The sequence below is a fragment of the Typopeltis vanoorti genome, chromosome 13 (genome assembly GCF_054136105.1).
Source record: "Typopeltis vanoorti isolate ZY-2024b chromosome 13, IOZ_Tvanoo_1.0, whole genome shotgun sequence".
In the NCBI taxonomy this organism is placed as follows: domain Eukaryota; kingdom Metazoa; phylum Arthropoda; class Arachnida; order Uropygi; family Thelyphonidae; genus Typopeltis; species Typopeltis vanoorti.
Genome location: NC_143561.1, coordinates 113682989 through 113705781, shown reverse-complemented (window position 1 = coordinate 113705781; position 22793 = coordinate 113682989). Strand labels below are relative to the sequence as shown.

Below are 22793 nucleotides of genomic sequence, written 5' to 3'. Positions count from 1 at the left end.
GAGCCAAAATATTACACTGCTGAACTGAAGCCTTTTGGCTCTTTATTTAGTAATTACTTTTACGCACCGACCAAGAGTTCACTTACAAAAAATGCATCTGTCTGACACTCCAAGTTCCTTAGTACTAAAACAAGAGTTTTTGCTCTCTTAAGGTTTCTACCTGATCTCTGAGAAGAATCAACCAGTTCAAAACAGCTGTCAGGTCAGTGAAACCTTATCAAAATGGACTAATAAAAGGCAAATATACAGACTCTTGGCGGTGCCCATGTCTTACATATGGTCCATATTAAGGTAACTTGTGAATGCCAGAGAATGTACTTCCATAAGTTCTCTGGTCAACTTACCTTACGAAACTGTCATAGTTTCTACATTCGGCTTTGAAATAATGTTGAATCTAATATCCACTTGACTTATATAATAATTTTACATTGCTGAACTGAAGCCTTTTAGCTCTTTATTTTAGTAATCATATTTATTATCTTTTCATCACCCTCTCAGGCAATGCATTCATTCAAAAAAGCTTACTTCTTACCTTTTTATTTACCACTCCTTTTTTTTTTTTACATCTTTCAGAGAGGGCCCCCTTGTCATTGTTCCTTCCCCTCATTCTACCATATGAATGATGATCTCAGCACGATAATAACTATTCAATAGCTTAAATGTCTCAATCATATCCCCACTTTTCTTCCATCCACCAAACTCTTCAGTCTGCATGCCCTCAGTCTGTTTTCATAATCAACATTGTACAGTCCTGATATAATTTTTGTTATCCATCTCTGTGTACTCTCCAAGGTTACTTCATCCTCTTCAAATCCCAGTGATCAGATCTGATCACAAGAAATCAAAATGTGGTCTGATAAAAGTTTACACAATGGAAAACCACCACACTAGTATCTCTTGCAGTCATTGTCCTCCACAATATTGCAGCAATTCTCTGAGATGTCTTCACAACCTTTGCAACCTGACCTCAGAACTTCAAATCTCTATGCACAATCACTCCAAGATCCCTTTCTTCCTCCACTTTAACTCCACCAAGTGAGTATGAAGCATCCCATCTGTGGATCGCAAATTTTAAAACCTTTCATTTAATTGCGTCCATGCAGTTAGCCTAGTGGCTATGTGCTTTGCAACCATATGCCTGGGAAAGGAGTGTCCTGGGTTCTATTCCAATTGCTGACGTGAGGAGCTTAAGGATCTTTCTCAGACCTAACTAAGTTAGCATGGACAGCAGGGTTTTTCTCCCCAGTTTATCTGGGGATTTTTCCTCCTGAACACATGAGATACAGTCATAGGATATACAGGGAGGCATTGGGCTAGTCACCTTATTCTCGGGACGGATACGACTCAGAAAAGCTCAAGTCAGCTCTGTAATAGGCCAGTAGGCCTAATACGTAGCAGGAAGAAGACATTTAGCTGCATTAAGCTGACATCCCCATTCATTTATCCACCTTTCCAGCCTATTCAAATCCTCTTGAAATGCCAAAACATCAGCACTATTAATAATAGCCTTCCCAAAGCTTCACATCATCTGTAAACAAATCAACATCTCCATTGAACTGTAATGGTCCAAATACTGAAACCTGTGGCATTACACTTCTAATCATCCTACTCCCTGATAATGCTCTCCCATATACAAATATCTGATATCTACCAGAGAGACCTTTCTTTTAGAAATTATGTACTTTACAACCGTGTTATAAATAAATATTTTAATTTCCCAATGTTTTGACCTTCATATTAAAGTCATCATCTGGAGTATATACAAGGACAAGCTGAGTTACATTTCACACAGTAAGCTAAAGAAACAATGATTTGATCACGGTTTTTCTACTGGCATGACCTCTAGTGTAAAAAATAATACAGATAAAATTAAAAATTAATTAATTATTTAGAAACTACATCAAAGCTAAATTCTATTTAAGATAACATAAGAGAAACATTCTTTCATATAGATAGATTTCTTACAGTAACAATGATATCCTATTTTTAACATGACAATTGTTATATTAGATTTAGAATTCTGGATTATCTATAGTCCTGTTTATAGTTAACTCTTAAGGAGAAAGGTTCTGTGGGTAGAATATATGCCTTCCATATGCTTGGGAGTTTTAGCCCATCATTATTATTCAGATTGGGGTGATTGATAAGAATCTCACAGGCTTTCTTAAATTTACGTTCATACCATGTTTTGGTGTGATGTAAACAACTGGTGCTTTTCCAGTCAATTCTATGTAAAGTGTTCATGGCATGATCAGAAAGGCCAGCTTCACCATAGTTATTATATTTAATGTGCCATTTATGTTCCTTTTGTCTGATAGGAATTGTGCATCCTGTTTCCCCTATATATGGTAGATTACCGGTGTAATAAATATGGTATACTCCAGGATGAGCCAGCAGAGGGAGTGGGTCTTTGGATGAGTTGATTAAGCTTTTTAATTTTTCAGGAGGTTTAAAGGTGGCTTTGAAGTTGTATTTCTGTAGTATTCTGTTTATTTTATCTAATGTTCCTTTAATGTAAGGAATGGTTATAGTTTTATTGTAGTCTGGTTTATCTTTGTTTTTTATTCAGGTCTTATAGAGAATTTTGTTATTTTGGCTGTAACCATTTTTTAGAAAAGTATTGCTGATAACTTTAAATTCGTCTTTCAGTACTTGTTCATTGGAGGAGATCTTCAAAGCCATGTTTTTCAGAGTATTAATGACACCTAGTTTTTGTTTTAGGTGATGGTAGGAGTTTATGTGTATATGTTTACCGGAAACCAACACATACTGGTCAATACATACACATAAACTCCTACAACCACCTAACACAAAAACTAGGTATCATTAATAAACTAAAAAACAGGGCTTTGATGATCTGCTCCAATGAACAAATGCTGAAAGACGAATTTAAAGTTATCAGCAAAAAAACTTTTCTAAAAAACAGTTACAGCCAAAACACTATTAACAAAATTCTCTACAAGACCTCAATAAAAAACAAAGATAAACCAGACTACAATAAAACTATAACCATTCCTTACATTAAAGAGACAACAGATAAAATTAACAGAATACTACAGAAATACAATCTCAAAGCCACCTTTAAATCTCGTGCAAAATTAAAAAGCTTACTCAACTCATCCAAAGCCCCACTCCCTCTGCTGGCTCATCCTGGAGTATACCATATTTAGTGCACCAGTAATCTACCACATATAGGGGAAACAGGATGCACAATTCCTATTCAGACAAAAGGAACATAAACAACATATTAAATATAATAACTATGGTGAAGCTGGCCTTTCTGATCATGCCCTGAACAATTTACATAGAATTGACTGGAAAAGCACCAGTTGTTTACATCACACCAAAACATGGTATGACCGCAAATTTAGCCTGTGAGATTTTTATCAAATACCCCAATCTGAACAATAATAATGGTCTAAAAATCCCAAGCATATGGAAGGCACATATTCTACCCACGGAACCTTTCTCACTAAATTAACTATAGTGAGAAAGATTCCGTGGGTAGAATATGTGCTCGATTATCTACAGGACTGTAGATAATCCAGACTCCTAAATGTAATATAACAATTGTCATGGTAAAAAAAGGACATCGTTGTTACTTTAAGAAATCTATCTATACGAAAGAATGTTTCTCTTATGTTATCTTAAATAGAATTTAACTTTGATGTAGTTTCTAAATAATTAATTTTTAATTTTATCTGTTTTTTTTTTCTTTTTCACTAGAGATCATGCCAGCAGAATAACTGGTGATCAAATCATTGTTTCTTTAGCTTACTATGTGAAATGTAACTCAGCTTTCAGCTTGTCCTTGTATATACTCCAGATGACCTTGATATGAAGGTCGAAACATCGGGAAATTAAAATAGTTATTTATGACACAGTTATAAAGTCCATAATTTCTAAAATAACTACCAGAGAGGCAATCATGAATCCAATCCACTAACCTGATACCAAACCCATATGTTGAAACATAAAAATCAACTTGTCATGTGGCAACCTATCAAATGCCTTTGAACAAAAAGACAGTGAATATCTTACCCTCATCCATTGCTCTTGTTAGTCTATTGTAAGAGTTTACCAGATTGCTAAAGAAGAGTGCCCTTCACCAAATCCATGTAGGCCTACATAAATAATATTGCCCTCATCTACCTGATACTTACTAATTTCTCCCAAATCTTAACAACTACAGAAGAAATACAAATAGGCATATAGCTTGATACCTCCATTCTACTGCCATTCTAATGCAATGGTACTATCTTACCCTCCACTCTCCAGGAACCTATCCCATTGCAAGACTTTCATTAAACAGCCAAGCTAATGGCACAGTCAGTTTTGTGGCACAGTCTTGTAAAACACATGGTGAAATTGCATCTAGACTCCCTGACTTATTAATATTTGGCATACTCAGTATTCAGAATATATCCTCTTCCTTCACTTCTAACACTTCATTATTCATTATCCTTCTAAGAATATAGATTGCTGTACAAGGATGAAACACTAATAAAGTGATCATTAAATAGTTCAACTACGTCATTTGCTTTGTCACCTAATTTCATCTCCATTCAGCAAGGTAATCGTCTACTATCTTTTTTCCTCCTGCTCACCACATATAACAAAATTCCTTGGCCAATCTCCTCTCATATTCTAATTTTTCTCTCCTTACTGTACTAGTCAGCTTGAGCCCTATATTCCTCCTGCAACTGTTCTATACCTCCCTCTTTATGTTTTCCATAATCTCTTTTTCTTCTGCAATTCCACTTTTATTTCTTTTGATCATCCATTTGACTTACAATTGCTTTATCTTCTTCACTCAATGTATACAATCTGCTATTGCTGTCAGCAACTTTTTCTTAACTATGTGCCATGCATTGCCTTATAATTCCACAAATTCTTTGATTTGATAACTCCATATGCCTATTCATCTGCAAAAGCCAGGACCACTCTCACCAACAGGGCAAGTATAACATCTCAGTCACAATCAGATCCTTTGATGCCATAACCAAATCCAAAACTCTTGATCTTTGTGTTCCCTCCACCAGATGCTGTTTGTTTCTCAAGAAATCCAACAATTCAGTTCCTTAATGGCTGCATGTTCTCTTTTGCCCAGTTTATATCACTATAGTTGAAGTCCCCCCATAATGCTTACTTGTTTTGCACATGCCAAATTAATTTGCCTAAACATTTTCTGCTCATCACCAGTTACATTCCCTGGTCTGTAGCAACATCCCACTAAATATCTTGTCATATAAACATCTATCTCACACCATATATTCTCAAAGATATTAGTGTTATCTCCACTGTGATTCTCAACACTAATTTTTCTCTCCTTACTATACCAGTCACTATCCTAACCTGAGCCCTATATTGCTCATGCAACTGTTCTACACCTCCCTCTTAATATGTCTTCCATTCATCTCTTATCATGAGTAACACTCCACCACCACATGTATCTTCTCTATTCCTGCCAAAATATGTTATATGCTTCGATTTCTATCCTTGTTAGAGCATCCTCCTCAATTAACCAAGTTTCAGTGATACCAACAACCTTTGGAGAAACTGAGTCAATCAATCCATCGACACCCACTAAGGTTATCTCTCCGAAGTCATTTTTCCTTTTACTTGCCACGTAGCGAAAGAACTCTTTGGAATTACCCCTGATCCCCTTAGCTAAGCTCATAATCGGATTTTGCTTTTCTTACTATGCAGGTAACCTTTCTAGCCTGAGCTTTGTACTGCTCATGAGTGTACTGATCACCTTTCTCCTTGTAAATTCTCCATAACGTTTTTTTTTTTTTTTTTTTTTTTTTTTTTTTTTTTTTTTTTTTTTTGTAGATCAAGTCTGATACTACTACTCATCCATCTAATGCCTACCTTGTTAATCTTCCTAACCATGGGAATACATTCTGATATTGCCTCTCTCAAATATCTGCTAAATATATCCCATGCACTGCTAACATCTTTCCCTTGCAATATTTTCTGCCATGGGACAGCTGTAAGCTCACTCCAAAGCTTGTTATAGTAACCTAATCCAGTGGTCTCCAAAGTGTGGTACGTGTATCCCATGGGGTACATCAAAAAAAAGTTTTATATTGATAGGAAAAAAATTAAGTAATTAATTAAAGATAAAGAATATTACTTTCTTTCATCAATTAAACATATCTAATATAGACAAAGACGTTATAAAGATCCTGTAAACTTAAATTTGCGAGTAGCACACATTATGTGACTTTGCACACATAATCATCTGTGGCAAAGCTATCATATTTTTTAAAACTAGGGAGTAAATCTCTTACTTCTTATCATTGCCATTGTTTGTAGAGCATCCTAGTGTTGACAAGCCCAACTAGAGAAGGAAAATTGCATAGTTATCGTGCTATCTACAGATGACACCAGAGTTGTATTTATTATTTGACTATTAGTAGTAAGTTTAACGATTTTTTAGTATATATTGTTTTTGTGCAATTCCAACACCTTTTTGTGCTTACTTTTATGTTTACACTAGAAATAGTGAATTAATATTATCAAAATTGCTTACATTTTTTAAAATGTGTTTGATATTATCAGTAGTAAATGAATTATATTTAAATTTTACAAATTAACCCTCACAAAATGGATAAATGGTTGAAAAAATTTCCTTCAAAGAAACTGCAAATTGAAGATAATTATGATAGTACTTCTACATCAGACAAACAACAAGGAAAATATAGGATTGATTCTTCTATTCAAACAAGTTTGTCAGTCAAATCAAGTGATAAAAACATTAATCTGAAACTTAACAAAACCTTGTCCAAGAAAATTCGAAATTATCAAGAAGACTACTTGAAATGGAGATTTACATTGACGATAGTCAACAATGAACCTTGTCCTACATGTGTATTGTGTCATGAGACACTATGTAATGGAAGTATGAGACCATCATTATTAGTAAGACACTTAAAAACTAAACATCCTGAACATGAACACAAATCTTTACAATTCTTTGAATGATGTTTGAAGACATGTAATTCTCCACCCAACAACTTAAAAAATTCACTAAAATTAACGAATAAATATTTGGAGGCATCTCTTGAGGTTGCATTCTTAATTGCAAAAGACCAAAAGCCACACACCATTGGGGAAACACTTGTACTCCCAACTGCCATAAAAATGGTAGAAATAATCCATGGAAAAGAATATGCAGATAAACTAAAATGTATTCCCTTATCAGCAAATACTATTGGTAGACGTATAGAAATCATTGCAGATAATTTAAAGAAGCAACGTATCGCAGTATCAGAAGCCATGAAACCAGAATTTCTAGAAATTATGAAAGAAATGCAAGGCCATTGTTCACATTAAATATTGTAATAAATATGTTTGTAAGCTGTTAATAATAAAAATAATGTGTAAAAATATCTAGCGTTTTTAATTATTATATGATGATACAAGGTATATTTCCTCTTTATAATACTTATTACAATAGATTTTTGCTCAATCAATTTGGGGTATGCGCTATTTATTTTTTCTGTCTTGGGGGTACACGATCAAAAAAGTTTGGAGACCACTGACCTAATCTGCAGTTCCGAATATACCCCTTAAGAGAGAAATCCACAAATTTTGCAACCTCCCAAGTCAATACTACATGATCACTCTCCCCAATTGGAGGTAATGAGGACGCCTTTCTTATGCATATGCCCTCTGAACCTATGATCAGATCCAACACTCTCACACCATGAGTCCCTTCAGTTATGTGCTGTTTCAAGTAATTATATTATCAGAGTAACTCATCTTTTACTGAAATTAAATAACTACCTGACAACTAAATTTTTTACACAGTGGCTTTGCTACTTTTTTCAAATGGGAAACCAGCAATATGTTTGTCCTTTTCACCTCCTAATGGAAACATATATGGAGAAGTATGAAGTAACAGTTTTAATCACAAGCTAATCTAAAATCTACCACATGATGACAGTCAACAGACAATATTCTTTAGAAACATATTCTAAGATGATCTAAACATTTTTTCTTCTAAATGCCCCTGTCCAAAAATAAAGAGGTTTACCATCAAAATAGAGAATATGCCTTCCTCCTTAGTTGTACTAATTAATAAAGGATTAGATGGCAGTTTTCAAAAATTCCTCCACAAGAAGCACTAAATTTTGGGGATCTGAATAGCTTTGAAGTGAGTTACTGTATTGGCATAAAGGATGTTCAAATATCTACACTTCTATATACAGAAGTGTCGATGAATATAACAGATGTATATACATATGTGTGTGTGTGTGTGTGTATGTGTATACTTTTTAATATATATACTATCTTTATTTCAACTGCGCATGAATTAGACCTGTATCCATGAACTCCAAATTGCTAGCAAAACAGCTGGTCTGAGGATAAACTTAAGGAACACCTAGGTTATGTTCAATAGCTATGTCCAACCAGAAATAATAAAAATCAATAACAGTGAAATTAAACAAGTAGATGATTACATATACTTAGGACAACAGATATCAATGGAACAAAACATCATGGATGAAATTACAAGATGCACAATGCTTGGGTGGAATGCATTTGGAAAAACTACATTGAGTATTCAAAAGCCAACTACCACCATTATGCCTGAAGAGAAAAGTTTTAACCAATGAATTCTTCCTATATTGACATATGGCTATGAATCATTTACACTAAAGGCAAAAGAAATTCAAAAATTAAGAACAACATAATTTGGTATGGAAAGAAGCATGCTTGGTATTACAGGACTGGATCACAAAAGGAGTACATGGCTAAGAAACCAAAGTCTCTGATGTCATAGGAACAGTGAAACATTTGAAGTGGCAACGGGCTGGACATACTGCTCATTCATTGTGTTTGATTGTTTGAATTGTTGATTCATTTAAATTCAAAGTCCTTACAACAACTGGTTTTTCTCCATTTTTCAACCGATCCATGATTTTAATTTTTTTTCTTCGAGGCGAATTTTCTTTTCAATATTCATTTTTTCCTTTTCAATGCAATTTGTGGCCATTACTAAAAAAAATTTTTTTTACATAAATAAGCATTACATATTAATTATGTATGTAACTCACCAGAAAATAAAGTGCTCAGCTTGAGATAACACACTTATGATTTTTAATGTGCTTTCCTGGCAGAAAACGAAGACAATTTTCAACAATAAACACTTTATGCGGTATACAATTGACGTAAATGCGTGCTAAAAGATGTTTTCCCTAATATAAATTTGTTACTTATAACCTGCGCGATACTGGCAGACACAAATTTAACAAAGATAAAATTTGATTTTTAAATTGCGCTGCGAAAAATATATGAAAAGATAAAGGGTTGCTACAAATTCTAGACTATTTTTGTCAAAACCGCGTTGTATAAGTACCGGGTTGAACATGGGTTACTACAATTTGTAGACCACATTATATTGAAACCACGTTGTATAAGTATGTATAAGTAACCCACGTTATACGAGGGTTACCTGTATATATATAAAAAGGCATAGTTTGTCTTTTCAGAGTCCAGTGAGGTCAGGTCATATGTTTCCATGGTAATCTAACCAAGAAGCAAGGCCTCATTCTGCATGACAGCTGAAAGTCATTCATGCAGTATCCCATAATATTGTACTAACAACCCCCCTACAAGTCATACAAATCAATACAGAGAGTGTGTGCTTGATGCATAAGAGTTAACTGGTACTATTTTTTTAAAACTAACTGCATTTATATGGCTCCAAATATTATCTCTCATGTTTTCTAGTTTGAGTTATGATGATGATCAAATATGTAGAATAGCACATGCAGACAAACTTTTTATATTAAGTAAATATATAATTAATCATTAATTAAATATTTTAATTGATGTATAACCATGTAATCTCACATAATCATTTCATCTCAAACTTAAATTCATCTAGCGTAGCATTTGCAATGAATGCAAATTAACATTTCATATTTATACCTTTACGGTATATGTATCGTTCCATACATGCTCGTGGGGCAGTTTTACTAGTTGCATTTAAAAAAAAAAAAAAAAAAGTGCTACATCAGAACAATATTCATGTTTTACAAAAAAAAACTTGCCATGATTATTCATAAGCACATAGTGAAGTGGATTGATGCTCAAAATGACTGACTACAGTGGCAAAGCATAATTTAGCTCATTCTAAAACAGATGTTCCTTTCATAATGATTTCACATTGTTCTGAATTAGATCATAATACACTTCAAGAGTTCATATTCCATGGTACAGTTCCTTATGATGCACTAGATCTTTACTCATCTCCAATAAGAACCAGCTATCTAGTTCCAAACCAGGGCATGCTAATCTGCATGTGAAACTCTATAGCCAATCCAAAATCGATACCACTTCTAGTCCGTAAACATCAACCGGAACTATAGTGCAGGTTCGGTATTCTGTGAACTTTAACTGAAATGAGGAATGCATCATCAGGGCACAGCTATATGTTTAATTTGAACAGTAAAAGAATGTCTACTAAACAGTATTATATGAGGGAGGATGTAAAGGAGTTGTTAGAAGAGGCAAAACTAAAGAGCGAGAAGGTGAAGATTACAAGTCTCCTACCATGCTATGACAGAGGCAAACTGAGGAGGAAGAGGGCATTGATAGCCTATGAGTCTATATGTAGATTGTGCAAAAGGAATGATGTAGAATTTGTGTAACTGTGGTTCTGTTTGACAGAAAGAAGGATATGTACAATGCAGATGAACTGCATCTGAATGGTTTTGGTGTTATGTGTCTGGAGAGAGATTAGTTCACTGAACATGCTGACGTGCAAATTCAAGGAAGCATAAGCAATTAGGATGGAAGCAAGTGAATTTGTGTGAAAGCACCCATGAAGCGAGTGAGTACAAGAATGACCAAGTGAGAAATCTAGCCTCTCAAGCAAAAATACTGAATAGCGTAGTCAATTCAGAAAGTAAAGGTGGGTGGGGAATAAAGGGATGTTGCCGTTTCTATATACTAATGCCAGAAGTATCAGGAACATGAGGGAGGAGTTTTTGGCATTGGTTAGTGCAACCTCGCCAAAAGTTATAAGCATTAGTGAGACTTCGCTAACAGCAGATGATGTAGTTACAGGGATTGAATGTAAAGGGTTTAGTATTTTCAGGGAAAATAGGATGGGAGAGGAGTACTGCTGATGATAGCAGATGAATTGCAACCAAAAAGAATAGGAGACAGGGAGGAGGGTGGCTGTTCATTTGAAGCAATCTGGTGTGAGATCAAGACCAATGAGACAAAATATATAGTTGGTTGTTGCTATAGGTCAGGGAGTTCCACAGATGATCTGGAAGACATGCATTGCCAAATTAGTATAATGAGTAGATCTAGTGATTTTTATGGGGGACATCAACTATGGAGATATAGACTGAAGGAAGAAAGATCACATGGCAGAAAGGAAATAGAATTTATACACCTGCTAAGAGATAATTACTTAGGGCAGCATGTGATAGAGGGGACTTAGGGTGGGAGAGTATTACACCTGGTCATAGGATCAGAAGAGCTATCCATCAACAAGGTGACAATACTGCCTCCAATTGATGAAAGTGACCATGCTGTCTTGACTTGGGAGATTGAAAAACATAAGGAATATTCTATCTAGAAGGGGTATTTGTGGAACTACAAGGCAGGTGATTATGACATGCTTAGGAAAAAGCTTAAATCTGTACCATAGTGCAACCTCGCCAAAAGTATACATCCTTACACTGCAGGGTAAGGGGTATAGTTAACGGTCATCTAGAGGAAGCAGTATTAAATTGTATACCTACAGTAAGAAGGATTAATCTGGTAGGAGTTAGATGGATGAGTAATATCATTAAACATAAGATGCAGAAGATGAAAATACTGTGGCGGGTATATAAAGAGAAGCGTGACCAGCAAACTCATGAACAGTACAATACTCAGGCAAGAAAGGTGACCAGCATGGCAAGGAAGGCAAAATCAGATTATGAGAAGAATTTAGCTGAGCAGGACAAAGGAAATCCCAAAGAGTTCTTTCGTTATGTGGTAAGTGAGAGGAAGAACGACTATGGAAGATTAACCTTAATGAGTGATGATGGTCATGAGGAGACAGAAGCAGATAAAATAGTTGAGTTACTGAGTGACCACTTTGGAAGCATATATCTTCCTAGTGAGGTTACTGTTATAACTTATGTGAAAGACACTAATCTGGGAACAGAAGTGGATGAATTGAAGGTTCTTAGGATGTTGCAGAATTCAATATAAATACAACTGTGGAATTAGATGGGATATCAGCTAGGGTTTTGTGAGAATGTGCAAAGGAACTGACAATGCCTTTGACTAAGCTGTTTAATTTAAGTCTCAGCTCTGGTAGAGTTCCAAGGGAGTGGAAAGAGAGCAAAATTATTCCTTTGCATAAGGGAGGTTCTAAGACTTCTTCTTTCACTACGCATTATTCCCACTTCCTATGCAGGGTCCGCGTATTACTTAGATGCGTCTTCTTGTTAGTACTACTCCTAACTGACCTGGGTTTTGCGAGATGCGCAAAGGAACTGACAATGCCTTTTGACTAAGCTGTTTAATTCAAGTCTCAGCTCTGGTAGAGTTCCAAGGGAGTGGAAAGAGAGCAAAATTATTCTTTTGCACAAGGGAGGTTCTAAGACTTCTTCTTTCACTACGCATTATTCCCACTTCCTATGCAGGGTCCACGTGTTACTTAGATGCGTCTTCTTGTTAGTACCACTCCCAACTGACCTGTCGCCTAGTCTGCCGCTGGGGGGGGGGATATATTTGTGGCTGTAGAAGCGTATGTTCATGGGGCTGGTTTGCCTGCTTGGGGGATGAAAATCGCCAGATAAACTGGCGGAAAAAACCCTACTGCCCGAGCCCAAGACCAGCTAGCTTGGCTATGCCTAAGGAAGATCCACAAGTTCCTCATGTCTCCGACGGGAATCAAACCTGGGACACTCCTTCCCCAGGCATATGGTTGTGAAGCGCAAAGCCACTAGGCTAACCATGCGGACAAGAAAGGTTCTAAGACTATAGTAGCAAATTATACACCAATCAGTATCTCAGGCATAGTGTTAAAAAGAAATACTACAAAAATTGGTAAAAAAAGAGAATTCAAGGATGGGTAGATAAAAATATGATACTATATGAGGGTCAACAAGGCTTTGTGAAGGGTCGGGGGGGGGGGGGGTCATGCCTTAGTAATTTTCTAACTTTTTATAATAGAGAAACAGCTGAGTTGGATAAAAGAAATGGCTAGATGATGATTTTTCTGGATTTTGCAAATGCATCTGACAGAATACCACATGGAACATTGTTGCACAAATGACAATACAAATCGGGATGGGTATGACACTGATTAAGTGGATAATAGGGTGGCTGCTGGACAGATTCAAAAAGTGGTATATACAGAGGCAGAATCAAGACAGAAACAGATGACTAGTGGTGTGCCACAAAGTTCAGTGCTGGGACCATTGATGTTTAATTTGTACATAAATGATATAGGAAATAATCTAAAAGGAAATATTCAATTGTTTGTAAGCAAAATTAGGTAGAGTGATAGGCAATGTGGAGAGCTAGCATAAGAATTTAAATAGTCTGTCAGTATGGGGAAAAGTTAATAGGTGTCAGTTTAATGTCGAGAAATGTAAAGTTATGCATTTTGGGATAAACAGATTACAAGCTGTGCATCACATTAATGGCACTGTACTCCAAGTAATAGATAGAGCTAGAAAATTATGGGTGGTGGCAAACAGAGAGTTAAAGTTAAGAGGACATATTGCTAAGGTTGCTGAGGTGGCACATAGGATTACTTGGCTAGTGAAGAACACATTAACAGGTAGAGATAAGGAATATTAAATGTTATTTTTTCTTGACCACAGAAGCTATGTGAATTGACTATTTGGGAAATGCTGATCAAGTATCTGAGAAAAAACTATTTTAATACCAACTAGTTTCACCGTTGTTTGAGTCGAAAGGGGGATCCACCCCGCTGGCACCCAACCCCCGAGTTCTAGACTGGTAGGCCGGTTCTCCCTGAATTCTGATGACTCAAAATTTGAAGACTCGACACTCAGGGTGGCCCCGAGTTTCAAATAACTTAACAAAAAACATGACATAAAAACGTTACATAAAAATGCTTATCATTTTATATATATAGTGTAGATATTAAATTTAATATTTCCTGAAATTAAATAACTAATTGCTGCATGCATGTCAGGGTAGTTAGTTATATCATCTCAGGAAATACAAAACTCATGTAATTCCTGAATAATCCTGATCATTCTGTTTATAAACAACGTGTAGAACTGTCTTGTTAATCAACTAGACTTCTTTTCAGAGGACATTTCGATAGTATTTAAATTAAACATATGGCTGTAACAAAAGGATAGTGCACTTCTCATTTCAGTCAGGAGTCACTGAACATTTGAACTGGAACTATAGTTGTTCCAGTTCAAGTCTTCTGTGACTTAAAAACCAAAACCGATGCAATCCATTCCAATCATGTACCACTCTATGAGAAAAAAAATCTAGATCTCACTCTTTCTTAGCAGCATTCATTCTCGGCTTCCAAGGATACTCTCCTGTCCTTTCTGCACACGCCATAAAATAAAAAATTCCATCAACTGAAATTGTGTAGGACCTTTTCAGAAGTTTGTAAGTCTCAATCATATCGCCCCTCTTTCTCCTGTTTGCTAGTGTCTGCAGTCTACAAATACTCAATCTGTCTTCATAATCAGTATTCCACAATCCTGATATAATTTTTAACACTCTCCTTTGCACTCTCTCTCTCCACTGTATAAGAATCACAATGGAAACCAGGAGACCAGACCTGTGCACAATAGTCCAAGTGAGGTCTTATCAAGGCCTTGTAAAGAGGCAAAATGACATCCTTATCTTTTATTAATTTAAATGATTTAATTAATGATTAAATATTTAATTATTATGAAAACAGAATGTCTATAGCTTTCCATCTTTTTCTCAACATCCCCTCCCCTTTCTGAGCTAATAAGAATCCCATCCATTAACTCAACAATAACACAAGCATTAAAGAATAAGCCATATAATATTTAGGAATATTCACTTATTCTTCAATGCTTATGTTATTGTTGAGTTAATGGATGGGATTCTCATTAGCTTAGCTAAGCTAATTCCTATTACATAATTTCAGTATTAATATAATTAATAAGCTCATAATTCCCTGATCTAAATCAGACTTTTACTGCAATAAACAAAATAACTAACTTTAAATCCACACAGGTCCTAACTATCAAATCAATGTAAAAACCTTACCTTACTGGAGCTTTATGAACATAAAATGATTCTGCCAACTTCAATATATCCCTTGCATATTGTCTGCTAGGATCAGCTGCAATTATCTAAATGAAAGGTTATACCAAACTTAGGCATTTAATAGAACTGTCTGATGAATAAAATTTTAAATTTTACTAGGAGATAAGCATACCATTAGATAAATTTCTTTAACTGCTGGTAAAAAACAATCATGCATTGCCCACTCCATGTGTGCATCCTTTGCACCTCTTTCAGAGATGCAAAGGGATACTAACTTTGCACCTCTGAAAGGGAGTGCAAAGTTAAAGTGGTTCTCAAATCACAGTGGGACTATTTTTAACAATCTTTATGCAGTACAACTGACTCACTATAGCAAACTCATAAGAGCCACAGAAATTATTATAGCGGAGTTTGCTATTGTGAGTCTTATTTATAAAAGCATTGTACCTGTAGAGCTTTCAGTCAAGACTTTGCAGAAGTTTGCTATAGTGAGCAAGTTTGTTATAATGGCATTTGCTATAGTCAGAGTTGACTGTAAATGACTTTCATTGCCCAGCACATAAGATCATCAGCTTGCTTACTAAGAGAGTGAAGTGGTGTGATCTATATATACAAAAAAAAAAAAGAAAAGAAAAAAGTGATTACAGGAAGTCAAGAAATGCTAACTGCATTCTTGTATAGGTGAGACATTCATTATCACATTGAGATTAGCCCTTTTTTTTGCATATATACTACAAAAAGAATGTCTTGTGTAATTTTTCTTAATTAATTTTAATTTAATTTTTGTATTAAGAAATAATGTCGGCCACCAAAAACTAAAGTTAAGCAGATTGATTGTAAGTCACCCATCTTCCTGATTCTTAGGTAGGTCATAATTTCTGTAGATATTGAGGAGAACAGGGTGGTAAAGTAAGTATATGTACACACACCTATTATAAATAGAGTCACAATGGTCTATTATGTTTGCCTAAGAGGAATAAAAGTCTATGCTTTTAATAAAGGAATGTTTGCATTATGAAACTACTAGTTGATACAAAGATACCAATACTACTATTACTGATATTAAACTTATCTTAATCTTAAGCTTGGGTGACAAGTGGATAGCTTCTCTGCTCTTCAACCACAGATTAAAAGTTTCATTACCATTGTAATATGGATATATTTCAGAGTAGGTGACTTTCACTTCTTAGTGTGAAATCATCACTCTACTCAGTGGAGATCTATAGTGGTTTCAAATAAGTAAAGTGTATTCTTTCTATAGAAGGGTTTCGGGATTGAATTTTTAGCCCATTCAAGGTATTAATTAATGCAAAACAAGTTAGCAACCTTGCATAAGTATAAAACATTTGCTATGAACTGCATCTGTATGCAAAATTTCAAAACAATGTGCCTAATTAAGAAATCCTAAAAAAGATAGTTCAAAATCAAATGCACTATTATTTTTATCTCAACTGGATTTCAATGTAGTATGTGTGGCTTTACCAAAACACACATTCTCCCACAATCCAATTTTTAATTTAAAAACTAGCAATGCTTGTAAACTTTCAATAGCAAATGATCTTTAGTCACAAATAAAAAGAAATATTCAGCAATCCCTCAATTAATGTGGGTTCAATTAGCACAAGTTTATAAATTGATATACCAAGTCTCAATAAACAGTCTATAATTCAGTTAACATAATGTTTGGAAACAGTTCATTTATTTTTTCAATGACATGCATGAAATTAGTCTGCAAAATGAATGACAATGCATATGTGACACCACTAAAAACTACCTGGTTTGTTTACCAACACTGAATGAACACATGCTGATTGCTTGTCTTCCACATTTATATATTATATAAACAAATTAAAGCAATTATATCTCTAGCTGACTGTGTGTAAAAGAAAGAAAGAATGAAATAGTGCCTTCACTGGAAAAAAAAAAAAGAAAATTATGGCTAAATCAAAGCTTTTTCTCAAAGCTGGCTTACAAGCTGTTTTGTCCAAAAATTACTGCAAGAATTAATTGCAAGAAGTGTAGTGAGATGCCAGAGATGACGATGATGTTAAATTTATTTAATCTGGATGATAATGTCTCCAGCCATCCCACCACACTTAATGACTTATGTGAGAAAATGTGAAGGTAGTATTTTTACCAGTAAATTATCAAACCTTATTACAGCCTATGAAGCAATAGCTTTTAAGGGATACTACAAAGAACTTCTGCATGGACAATTAAAGCTACAATGAGAGATAATGTAATTAAATTGGCAGAATTAAGGAAAAAAATTCCATTATTCATAAATTAAGGCATGAAGTGACTACCCTCATTTCCCATCAAGTAAAATGAGAAGAAATTTGGAAATATCTTTTGTCATATTTTGAATGTGTTCAAGCAAGTGGACTGCATTACTGAAGAAACAACTATTAGCAGAAGAGAAGAGAGCTTGGTTTAGATGAAATGGACACTATGAATATTTTCCTTCAATTTCCAGTATTGAGACCACATTTCTAAACATAAAACAGAAGGTGTCAGGGGTACATGAAAAAAGTAATTACACAGTAGATGATGTAAGGAACAGGTACCTTTCAAATCAATTTTGTGTAGGGCATTAAGAGTAAGATTCGAGAGGACCAACTTACCAAAATTGTTAAATATCATGTGTAATTTGTTTTTTTATTTTACATACTGGAATTGTGCATCCAGTTTCATCAATATATGCTGTATATTGATTCAGTATACAACAGGGTGGGCTAAGGAGGATCCTTGGAGGAAATGAAAATGTTTTTTTAATTTTATTCGTGATTTAAAAGTAGTTGTAATGTGGTAGCATTCAGTTCATTTTATCTGATAACTCTAATGTATGTAATACTATGATTTTACCGTAATCTATATTATTTATATTTTTAGATATTTTTTAGGATGAATTTCATTGGAGTTTATGCTATAGCCATCATTTATAAAGATATTACTAATTTATAATTTTTGCTTATTTAGAGAAAAACAGTTACAGATCAGTTTTTGAGGTTGTTAATGACTCCAAGCTTTTGGGAAAGATGGGGGGGGGGGTGTACAAGTTAGCATATTGTCTGGTATGTGTAGGTTTGTGGCACATAGTGAAAGATAGACTGCCTGAGGAAAGACGTGTTGAGATGTGTCGCCAGGAAAGGAAGCAACTGTTAATTTTCAATTTCAATGATAAATTCTATGTGTTCTTGTTGTTCATTCAGATGACCGAAGAAGGTGTTTAAAATTTGGTGGCCATTTCGTCAGATAATGAAAATATCGTCAACGTATTTAAGCCAAACTATGTTTTAAAGTAAAGAAATTAGGGCCTATTGTTGAAAAGCTGCCATTCAAAAGTTAGCAATGAGAGTAATGGTGGTGAACATACACCACTCTGTGTATGGCTGTATCTTCTTTTTGTAGGTAAAAATTATTTTGTTACGCAGGGTATCCAGAACATATTATATGGGCAAAGAACCATAATAGCAGTGAAAATTTGTTCTGTAGGAGAAGAATGGTGTAACTGATTGGGAAATTTGTGAAAAGGGCAAAAACATCAAAATTAACTAATAAATCTCTTTGTTGAGGTGTTATGATTTTAATTTTGTTTATGAAATAATGTCAGTTCTTAATATAGGAGGAGAATGACCTGCCTACTCCATGAATGTTGACAATTTCTTGGCTATATAATAATGAGGCAATTCAATACCTTCAACTAATAGCTAAAGAGGCATATTATCGACCTGTAAGGATATGTGCTTTGCATTATGGAATACTAAGGGAAGTGATGTGAAAGTCTTTAGCTTCTATATACGAGTTGCCCCAATCCTGAAAATACTTCAGGTGCAAACTTTGTTTGCTTACACTAAGTATATAATTTCTGGGGTGCTTAAGGGTCAAAGCTGTATAACTGAGAGGAGACCTCCACACAGCTTTTAAAGGAATGTAGAGAACCGACCAGGGCTTCTGACCTAATGTCTAATCCTCACCTTCTCGTGGTGCAACCTGTTGGGTATCTACCTGGATACTGAACGAACGAGGATTGGCTGGCAATTTGGGATTTAGCCGAACAAATTGTATTCTTATTAGCTTAAACCAATATAAAAAATGATGGTACAACATGACAAAATTTCATGCCGGCTGGGGTGTCACAGTTAAACAAGACCTCGTTGTTTTCGCCAGGGAACCAGGGCGAACAGCGAAAAGTCAGCTACTGGAACAAATCTGAAAGCACATCCCAACTCAATATCATCAGAGTTAAAGATCGGTACTATCAATATAAGAAGCCTGAATGGCAAAGAAATGGAGCTAGCTGAGGAATTAGATAAGTACCAGATCGATATAATAGGGGTGACGGAAACAAAAAAGACAAAAACTGGTGAGATCTTTCTGAGCAATAAATACAAAATGTTATATTCAGGAAATGACAATCAAGGAAAAGAAGGAGTAGCCATAGTATTCAACACAAAATACGAGGCTAAACTTCTTGAATGGCAGGCTGTCTCAAGTAGAGTGATGTGGGCAAATATCAGAATGGGGAATTAGACAATGACATTTATTTGTGCCTATGGTCCCACAGAAGGTTCTAATAAGATAGAAGTGGAGGAATTTTTTGATGCTTTAGAGAAAGCAACTGACACAATGAAAAATAAAAAGTTGGTCTTTGTAGGGGATCTAAATAGCAGAGTAGGAAAAGATTGTCAGACATACAAAAATATTTCGGGAAAATTTGGAGAAAAGAGCAAAGCAAATAATGGCATATACCTGTTGGATTTCTGCTCAGGACATGAACTGGTTATTACTAACATGATATTCCAACATAAAAATTTACACAAATTCACATGGAGAGAAGAAGCAAGGAATAAGAAAAGTCTCATTGACTATATTATTGTTGATAGTGATGTTTTCTCCCTGGTGCCGGACACCAGAGTGTACAGAGGATTTGAAATTGGAAGCAATCACTATTTAGTCTTGAGCACGATAAAATTGAATTTCATATTGAAAAGAATGACATGTAAGAAAGTTTTAAAGCAAATAAAAGTTGAGCAGCTCGCAGATGTGAACTGTAGACTAAAATACACAAAGATTATTGAAAAAAAAATGAAAGAGTTTGAAAACAAGAACCAAACCATGGAGATTCAGTGGCAAACCGTGAAGAAAACCCTGATTGATTCAGCCAGAGAGGCATGTGGTGAGGTTGTCTGCAAGGATAGAAAAATCAGAACTCCATGATGGACACAGGAAGTTAAAGAGGCAGTGAAGGAAAAGAAGAAAGCACATCAAAAGTTCCTAGCAAATAAGTCAGCTTATGCTCTTAGAGAATATAGAGACAAACGTAAGAAAGCTAAACACTGTGTAACACTAGCTAAACAAAAGTCATGGGAGGACTTTGGCAAGAACATAGAAAATAAATATCAAAAAGGTGGTAAGATATTCTGGAGGTTGTTGAAGAAGCTTAGAAATGGAGGAAAGAGTGCTGTAAAAGGAATTAGAAATGATAAAGGTGACATGAAAACAGGATAAAAAGATATCCTTGAAGTATGGAGTAATTACTTCGAGAAATTGCTAAATGAAAAAACAGTGATAGCACAGTGGTAAAAAACACTCAACAGACATACAGTCAGGAATACATATCCATACTTGAAGTAGATAAAGCCATTAAAGGCTTGAAATGGGGAAAAGGCAGCAGGAGTAGATGATATTCGACCAGAAATTCTGTAATATGGTGGTATTAAAGTGGCTGCACTGCATACTTCAGAAGGCATGGACAAAGGGACGAATTCCTGATGATTGGAGTAGAGCTCTAATAGTATCCTTATATAAAAAGTTTAATAAAACTGAATGTGAGAAACACAGAGGTATTTCCCTACTGTGTGTTCCTGGTAAGATCTATGCAAGTATACTTGAGAAACGGTTGAGAAGAATTGTGGAAGAAAAGCTTGGTGAAGAACAAGCTGGATTCAGGCCAAATAGAGGCTGTCAGGATCAGATCATCACTTTACGACAAATAGTCGAGAAAGCATGGGAATATAACAAAGATCTGTATTTAAGTTTTGTCGATTTGGAAAAGGCATATGAGAAGGTGCCAAGAGAGAAGCTGTTCAATACACTGCAGTTATATGGTGTGAATGGGGCATTATATCAAGCAATACTTAGTCTTTATTTGAGTTGTAAGTCAGCAGTTAGAATTGAAGTACAGGAAGATGGATTAATGTGAAATCTGGTGTGAGACAAGGATGTACATTATCCCCTCTGTTATTCATTATCTATATGGATTACATTTTGAAGGAAAGTGGCATTAAACATGATATCAGAATTGGAGATGTTAATGTATGCTCTTTGCGGACTATGTTATACTTCCACATAAATCCGCTAGAAGTTTGCAAGATTCCCTGACTAACTTGGATAACTGTTGTAATAGATATGGTATGAAGGTCAGCAATAAAAAGACAAAGACAATGAAAATAGGTAGAATCGTTGAAAATGTCAACTGTGTTGTGAATGGAGAACCTGTGGAACAAGTAAAACATTTCAGCTACTTAGGCACGATTTTTAGTGAAAATGGTAAATTAAATATGGAAATAGACAACAGAATCAACAAAGCTGGTATGGTAGGAAGTCAATTGAATAAATTCATATGGAATTAGAAAGAAATTAGTCTGAATACTAAATTAGCTGTATACAAGACAGTGTTCGAACCAGCTTTAACTTATGAGAGTCCCGAGAAAGATTAGAGGTATGAACAGATGGCAATATCATATTAAAAACGAGGATATTAGGAAAGAACTAGACATTGTCAGCATCCAGGAATGTGTTAGCAGAGCTAATCTCAGGTGATATGGTCACTTAAACAGAATGGGTGAGGAAAGATTAGCGAAAAGATAAGTGTTCTCTGCCAGGTTGGCAGGAAAATTACCCAGAGGAAGCCCAAGATATAGGTGGATTGATACTGTACAAAGTGCCTTAGATGATAGAAATATAAGATCTGATAATGTTGGGGTCTTAAAAAGTAACAGACTGATTTGGAGGAAAATTGTAGATAGGAAGTTAGTAATGATGTGGGTTTGTCATGTAGTACTATCATATCCTGTACATCCCCTTGAGGGTACATGTCAGGGATTTGATGTTGATGATGATGATATAATTTCTTGGTATCTTTAATTTATTTAGAGGAATATTATGTGTGTGTACTTTAGGAAGAACATAAAATCTGGAAGAGAGAGAGTGTAATGTGGTAATAGCTTTTTAACAGTGCCTGATGGGCAAAAGTGACAGACTTAAGTAATTCAACAGTTTTCTTTTTAATCCTGTTAGTCAGATTATAGTTAACAAGTTGATAAGTGTTGCTGTCAGACACACACTCATTTGACTTGTGACACACTCAGTTGATTTGTTTAAGATCACCACAGCATTACCTTTGTCAGCCTTTGTTATAACAATACCCTTATTAGATTTTAGTAACCTGATGGTTGTTAGTTCTGTTTTGGTGAGATTACTACATATTGCTCTGGCATTATTCAGAATGTTATAAGTTTCTA

General features: G+C 35.1%; 1 protein-coding gene across 4 annotated transcripts in view; it reads right to left on the bottom strand.

Annotated features, from left to right (window-relative positions):
* Uggt (UDP-glucose-glycoprotein glucosyltransferase) overlaps nt 1–22793 on the bottom strand; it is an 835069-nt gene that overhangs the window by 580501 nt on the left and 231775 nt on the right. For all 4 annotated transcript variants that reach the window (XM_090403047.1, XM_090403050.1, XM_090403049.1 and 1 more), the window contains exon 14: nt 15268–15353. In XM_090403047.1, coding sequence (XP_090259173.1) covers nt 15268–15353 — 86 coding nt within the window. The remainder of the gene's footprint in view (nt 1–15267; nt 15354–22793) is intronic.